We start from the raw sequence: 8355 nt of genomic DNA on the forward strand, positions 1-8355 counted from the left end.
TTCATTTATGTCTGCCATAACTCAGCACTTTGGCAAAATAGACTGACAGATTATGCATCAGACCTAATTAAAAAAAACAAATATACTGTAGTTAATTTTCTTCACTAAAACCATGCAAAGCAAATTACTCCAGCATGACCACAATTTAATTAACGACTGAAACAAATAAAAAAAAGAAATGAAAAACAAAAGAGATCATACGTGTATCTACTTCCTGGCCGGTATTCACGGGGCTGGAAATCGTGGTACCTAGAAGGCAGAAAGAGGGTATTTAATGATTTTACAATAACAACGACACGAACAGCAGCATCATTATAGTACAATCAGATCAATCATATTAATAGTTGTTAACAGTAGACACAAGATCATAAATTAGGAAGAGATGAGTACTGTATCATCATCATCATCCTCATCGCTTAATATCCACTTTCTGATGCTTGCATGGGTTGGATGGAATTTGAGGATGTAGATTTTCTGCAACCAGATGCCTTTCCTGTTGCTAACCCTTGTCTGTTTCCAAGCCAGGTAGTATTTCCTCAGGGTTAGACACGTCTCATAAGAAATCCTTTCTACTACAGGCACAAGGCCTGAAATTTGGGTGGGTGGGGTGGAGGGCAGTCGATTAGATTGACCCCAGTATGCAACTGGTACTTAATTTATCAACCCGAAAGGATGAAAGGCAAAGTCGACCTCGGCGGAATTTGAACTCAGAACGTAAAGACAGACGAAATACCGCTAAGCATTTCGCCCGGCGTGCTAACGAATCTGCCAGCTTGAAACCTTACACACACACACACATAATGTGCATCTACACAGTTTCCATCAACCTGAGTCTCTGTCTATAAAAATATCAAAGTATTGAACCTAGAAACACATAACTGAAAATAAATCTCTTAACCAACGCAAGAGAAAAATAAATGCAGAGAGAGAGAGAGGGAGAGAGAGGGAGAGAGAAAGAGAGAGAGAGGGGAGATAGGGTGGAGGAACAGGATTTTAGATTATAGTCTTTTTTTTTTTTTTTGCTATGTATTCGGGGCAGTTCAATTAATTGTAAATAAGTAGGAATTTGTAATGTGGAAGCAGAGAAAAAAAAGAGAAGTGAAAAAAATTATAATATTTATGTGTAATTGAATGTGTGCTTACGGGTTTAATCTCATTGCATGGCACTTTGGAACAAGGTTCTTATATACTACAGCCCTTGAACCAAAGTGCTGGGAGTGGATTTGGTAGATGGAAACTGAAAGAAGCCTATTGTATGTGATTTTTTTTTTTGTTTAGATTTTTCGCAAGCAATTTGCAGATGCAAGTGCTATCAGTTGATAGTTTCACATACCAGATGTCAGCAAGTTTTTTAGGAGAGAATGAGTGCCATTTCAGGACCTACCACTCAACGGCATCATCATTGCATACATACATATTTATATATACATACATACATATATATATATACATGCATATATATATATATATATATATATATATATATATATATATATATATATATATATATGTATATATGTATACAAACATATATATATATGTATATATATATGCATGTATACATGTGTGTTTATATATATGTGTGTGTATATATATATATATGTATGTATGTATATGTATCATTATCATCATGGTTGTTGCCTAACATCCACTTTCCATGCTGTATGTATATATATATATATATATATATATATATATTAGGAAAAATAATAAGGTACTCAGATATCTGGATGGTTGTACATTTACAGATTTTTATTCATATGTCACATGTTTTATTAATTAGCGCTTGCACCTATTCTTGTAGGGTTTTCAAATTGAACTAGATGTAGGGTTTTCAAAATTTGAAAACCCTACAAGAATAGGTGCAAGAGCTAATTTATAAAATTTATAAAACATGTGACATATGAATTAAAATCTGTAAATGTACAACCATCCAGATATCTGAGTACCTTATTATTTTTTCTAATGCGTGTCTCTGCCATAAAAGTAGTGTTGTTCATTTCCATAATTCTGCAAAGACATTTCTGACCATGGAGGGGAAAGAAATTCCATTACATGCAAACAGGCAAAGGTTAGCAATGTTACACAAAGGGTGGTGACAGTGGTGGTGATGGTGGTGGCAGTGGTGTTGGTGGTGGCAGTGGTGGTGGTAGTGGCAATGGTTAGAATGGTAGCAGGATGATTTATTTATTTATTTATTTATTTATTTATTTATTAAAAATTTTTTTTTTTAGAAACAATATAACTGAGTGTACCTTTAGTGGTGGTGGTAGAGGTGATGGTGGTGTTGGTGGTAGTAGTGGTGGTGGTGGTAGTAGTGGTTGAATGGAACTTTCCAATGGTGGTTGACATGTAGAGAGCTTTCTCTCCGTCTGGCAACCATCGGTTCTGAGAGATGCGAGAAGAATCAGCATCATAGGGAGCCATATCTATAAATAAAGGGGTAGAAGTAGGGAAATAGTTGTAAGATATAAGGGCTACAGGGCTGGAAGGAGAGGAGAGAGAGAGAGAGAGAGAGGAGAGAGAGAGAGAGAGAGAGAGAGAGAGAGAGAGAGAAGAAAGGGACGAGAAAAAATAAGTAGGCATGAAGGAAATAAGTGAGTGTGAGTGAGGGAAGGAAGGAAATGAGTGAATGAGTGAGTGAGGGATGGACATGAAGAAGTGTGCGAGTGAAGGGAGGAAATGAATGAATGGAAGTGAGAGAAGGGCGTGAATGAGTGTGAGTGGGGGAAAGGATTGAATGAGTGTACATGTGAGGAAAGGGAATGAGTGTGAGAAGGAAATGAATGAATGGGAGTGAGAAAAAAGTGACTGAATGAGTATGAGTGAGGGAAGGAAATGAATGAATGGGAGTGAGAGAAGGGAATGAATGAGTGTGAGTGTGGGAAAGGATTGAATGAGTGTGCATGTGAGGGAAGGGAATGAGTGTGAGAAGGAAATGAATGAATGGGAGTGAGAAAAGTGACTGAATGAGTATGAGTGAGGGAAGGAAATGAATGAATGGGAGTGAGAGAAGGGAATGAATGAGTGTAAGTGGGGGAAAGGATTGAATGAGTGTGCATGTGAGGGAAGGGAATGAATGAGAGAAGGGAGTAAATGAGTATGAGTGTGGGAAGGAAATGAATGAATGGGAGTGAGAGAAGGGAGTGAATGAGTGTGAATGGAGGAAAGGATTGAATGAGTGAGAGAAAGGATTGAATGAGTGTGATTGAGGGAAAGGATTGAATGAGTGAGGGAAGGAAATGAGTGAATGGGAGAGAAAGGATTAGATGAGTGTGACTGAGGGAAGGGACTGAAAAAATATGAGTGAAAGAAGGAAATATGTGAATGAAAATGAGGGAAAGAAATGAATTAATAGGAATGAGAGAAAGAAATGACTGAATGAGAGATGAAAATGAATGAATGTGTGAATGTGAGTGAGGGAAGGAAATGAGTGGATGTGAATGATAGATGGGAATGAATGAGGGTGAGTGAAGGATGGAAATGAGTGCAAGTGCAAGTAGAAGAAGAGGAAGGGAAATAAAATGGAAGAAAGATAGCGAGACAAAGATGAAAGAAGAAAGAGAGAGAGAGAGAGAGAGAGAGAGAGAGAGAGAGAGAGAAGAATGAAAGTGAAAGTAAGAGAATGAGCAAGATAAATATTTAGAAACAGAGACAAAGGAGAGTAGAGTAAGAGAATAAAGATTAAAAGACACACGATCTCTCTCTCTCCCTCCCTCTCTCTCTCTCTCTCCCTCTCTCTCTCTCTACATACACGCACATAAGTATACACATATAGGAGGGTGAGCTAGGAAGTAAAGCAATTTTTATTTCCCTTATTTTTTGTCTAACCTTTGGAAATACAAAGCTTAGTCAAAAAGTAATACAAATAGAAATTGTATTACTTTCTTACTCGTCCTCATAGATTCATACATGTATATGACTTTTTAAAGGGCCAGCAATTAATATTTGCATGTATATTTTACATGTGCTTGTGTGTCTCTGTGTATATACGAGGTCTGATCAATAAGTATCCAGACTGTTGCCATAGTAACGAAGCTAAAGCATGCAGAATGAAACCGCTTGGCACAGATTGACCTTGAAGTCTGCTGTGCATATGCACGAAGTTTTAACGTTCTAGCTCATTTCCGCTGTTTACAGCAATGCTTGGAAGGAAGGTGTATAGTGTGTGATCATAGTATTGACCATGACAGAGAAAGTTGATCAGAGAATTTGCATCAAATTTTGCTAAAAACCTTGGTGATACCTGCTCAGATGCCTACACAAAATGTTCATCATTCTGGACAAGATCAAGGAGATCTTGTGCATCTGAAGCCCAAGTGTCTTTTTGCTCAGCTGAAAGCAGTTTTAGCACAAACTTGGCAGACACGTGCTTCATACCCAAATCTTCAGTGATAATGGACTGAACTGAACCGTAACTCATCTGCATAACCTCTGATAACTCACGGATGGTGATTTGACGATTTCCCTTCATAGCTCTACACACATTAGCGATATTTTTCTCAGTTCTGCTGGCTGCAGGTCTCCCAGAATGTTCATCAATATTGACTTTTTTCAACCATCTTGGAAACGAATGAACCACTTGCACACTTGTGTGTGGCTCATACACTCCTCGCCATACAGTTTCTGCAACTTTGCATAGGCCTCTGAGCAGGTATTGCCATGACAGCTTTCACTCTCATGGTCAATGCAATGATCACACGCTACACACCTTCCTTCCATGCACTGCTGTAAACAGCAGAAGTGAACTAGAACGTTAAAACTTACTGCACATGCACAGCAGAGTTCAAGGTCAATTTTTGCCGAGTAGCTTCACTCTGTGTGCTTTAGCTTTGTTACTATGGCAACAGTCTGGATACTTATTGATCACAACTCGTGTGTATATATATATATATATATATATATATATATATATATATATATATATATATATATATACAGAGCAAAAGTTACAAGTGATACAAGGGCTGATAGTTTTGTGCATTGGCACTTATCAAACACTAGTTCAAAATACAGGTTAGGGTTAGGGTTAGGGTTAAGGTTAGTTATTTTTTAGTCATGTTGAGAAATGTATCAGAGACTCCTTGATTAAAGGTATCTACAGTTCATTATTTCAATGATAGAACATTGCAGCATGTTCTGTCCACATTTACAGGTGCTAGCATTGCAAGCACTGGTACCAGAATCAGAGCTCCCCCTGTGTCAAAAAGCCCACCAGTGTCGCTGAGCTGGGCATAAATGACAACAACAACTATAACAAAAATAACAAGGGCATTTGGAAACCTTGCCATCTCTATCAATGTCTAAATCATCATCACTACCACAACAATTGTTTCATTCATGCCAGCTTTTGACAAACACTGGCATGACTGCCACCACCATCCCCATCACCACTTCTAGTTAACTAGCAACACCATCATCATCATCATCATCATCATCACTGGCAACATTAATAAGAACAACAGGTAACTACTGTTACTACTAAATGCTACAGCCTTCACCGTAGCTACCAGGCTTCCAGTTTTTGCTGGAACATTCTAGGTAGACATTGCCAGGTAACTGATAAGAATAAATGATAAGGGGATGTTTCATTGTATCAGGAAGGCACTCAGGGGTGTGGTCAAACATTTAGAGGTGTGAAAAAAGGTTTAGGGTTGTAAACTATACATTTAGAGGTGTGGCCAAACATTTAGAGGTGACACGAAAGGTTTAAGGCTGTAAACAATATATCTAGAGGTGTGGCCAAACATTTAGAAGTATGGCTAAAGATTTATAGTTGTGACCAAAAATTTAGAGGTGTGGCCAAACACTTATAGGCTGGGCCAAACATTTAGAGGTGTGGTTAAACATTTAGAGGTGTGATCAAACATTTAGAGGTGTGACAAAAGGTTTAGGGCTGTAAACTACACATTTAAAGGTGTGGCCAAACATTTAGAAGTATGGTGGAACATTTATAGTTGTGACCATACATTTAGAGGTGTGACCAAACACTTGGAGGTCGGGCTGAACATTAAAGAGGTGTGGTCAAATGTTTATATAGACAAATAGTTACAAGCATGGGTGAAGTCAAAGAAAGGATTCTAAAACAGACTTACTTTTAGATTCATCTCTTTTGCTTGCAAGAATATCTGGAGAGAAATAGAACAGAAAAAAAACAATGAATAAAAATGTACACACACACAAACACTGTCACACAAGCACACAAGCACGCACACACACACACACAGAGTTACCATTCATAATAGTTTGAATGAATGCATGCAGCAGAGAACTTTTGAGCAGCAATGAAGCATGGTCAAACGTTAATAGGTGTGGTCAAGCATTTAGAGGCATGGCAAAACATCTAGAGGTGTCAGTCCACCACAAGGGTGCAGTGGCTTGCATTCCTCAACAGCCAAAGAGCTACGTCAGAAGAGTGCAAGCTTTTGGTAGGGCTTCTTGTGCTGGACAGGTCAAAGGATAGAGGCTAGGCTAATATGGATTGCCCACTTGTAGAGGTAAAACTGGGTTTCTGTAGGGCCAATTCCCCTACCTAGAAAAAAAGCAAAGTTACAGAAACATTGATGACAATTCATTCAAAAACAAGAACTTAGAAGAAGGCCTTTCCTTAGGGAAACCTATGGTCCCCACCCTATTCTGAGGGAATGACCTTGATGCATCCTAGAGTCAAGAACAGCAAAGGAAAGTTGTTGACCAAACGTTTAGGGGTGTGGCCAAACAGTTAGAGGTTGGGTCAGATATTTTGAGGTGTGGCCAATCTTTTAGAGGTTGGGCAAGACATTTAGAGGGGTGACAAAACGTTTAGAGCTGTAAACTATACATTTATAATTGTGACACAAAAATTCACAAATGGATAAACACACACACGTGTGTGTATACATATATATATATATATATATATATATATATACACGTGTGTGTGTTATATATATATATATGTATATATTTATATTGGTAATTAGTAAGGGATTTCTCCAAACATTTACCAGTTTGCTCGCAGTTAGATATTCAAAACAAGTTATTCAACAGTTACTAATCAATTCAGTAGAAACATGTGTAGGTCTATTTGAGGCTGTATATACATACATATATATATATATATATATATATATATATAACAGAATAAAAGGTAGTGCTAATGCTACTTTGTAATAATCCCTATTATTATTATTATTATTATTATTATTATTATTATTATTATTATCATTATCATCATTATCATTATTATCATTATTGATATATATATGTATGTTTATATGTATACACATGCACACCCATATGCATACAGAGTTTTGTGATATCATGTACGCATATATTTTGCTGTAGCCTTGCAGCAGCCAAACCCTTGTGGATGAAATTGGAAGCATATCAAATACATATCTAAATATTTATATCTACACACACACACACACACACACACACACACACACACACACACACACACACACACACATTTCTCTCTCTCTCTAAATATATATTCATATATAAAAAAATAAGTGAATATTCATACACATTCATTCTTACATGCACTTACATACAGAAAACAGTTATACACATGCACAAATATATAATATTATAATTCAGTACACACATGCATATTTTTAAAAACATGCAAACACCAGTACAATGTGATGTAGCACAACTAAGACGCAGCTAAGCATAGAGATCGTTAGCAAAATTTGGACAACATAACATTTAATTAGATAATAGATAGGGATGTTTTGGGCTCCAAAGCAGCATTTAGCAAGTTCTAGTATACCAAGAGTAGAGTTGTATTATGGTTTTTATAATTTTTTTTTTTTTATACCCAAACTGAAATTTTTGAACACCTTCTCCTCAACTTCTGACCTATGTGACTTATTACTACAAAAAGTCGAACGCTTTGCAAAGGTTGAACGTATCATTCAAGATGCTGTGCGTTGTTATCAAAAGATATACGATGGAAAAAGAAAAAAAACAACTATTCCAACAGAGCTCGTTATGTTCCTCAAAAACACCATCTACATCAACCCAAGAACATGACTGTGAAGATTTAAATTTTATTTACAATTGCACTTGTTGTTAGTATTGGATATCATGGCTAACAGAGAAACAGCGGATATCACATTTGAAGCTCAGTTATCAAAGCCTGGCGAGATGCCGTGTTAAATATTATGATAAGACTGTGTTAGATGTAATGTAAAAAAAAAAGGGCGGGGGGTACATCATAGATATATCAATGTATCTATGTTTGGTCAGGATGTCTAGTTTAGCATAAGATATCAAATAAGAAATATTCCAGGCAGCAAAGTTATCATGCACAGACAGACAAAGAGAGAGAGAGAGAGAGAGAGAGAGAGGGAGGGAGAGAGAGAG

At 37.0% G+C, this 8355-nt stretch overlaps 1 protein-coding gene across 1 annotated transcript in view; it reads right to left on the minus strand.

Annotated features, from left to right (window-relative positions):
• The window catches only part of LOC106874842 (myelin transcription factor 1), a 73251-nt gene that overhangs the window by 55297 nt on the left and 9599 nt on the right, over nucleotides 1–8355 (minus strand). Inside the window, exons 6-8 of the mRNA XM_052972672.1 lie at nucleotides 6096–6128; nucleotides 2256–2429; nucleotides 202–249 (exon numbers count right to left, since the gene is read on the minus strand). Of these exons, the coding sequence (XP_052828632.1) occupies nucleotides 202–249; nucleotides 2256–2429; nucleotides 6096–6128 (255 nt within the window). The remainder of the gene's footprint in view (nucleotides 1–201; nucleotides 250–2255; nucleotides 2430–6095; nucleotides 6129–8355) is intronic.

The sequence above is a fragment of the Octopus bimaculoides genome, chromosome 14 (assembly GCF_001194135.2).
Source record: "Octopus bimaculoides isolate UCB-OBI-ISO-001 chromosome 14, ASM119413v2, whole genome shotgun sequence".
Classification (NCBI taxonomy): domain Eukaryota; kingdom Metazoa; phylum Mollusca; class Cephalopoda; order Octopoda; family Octopodidae; genus Octopus; species Octopus bimaculoides.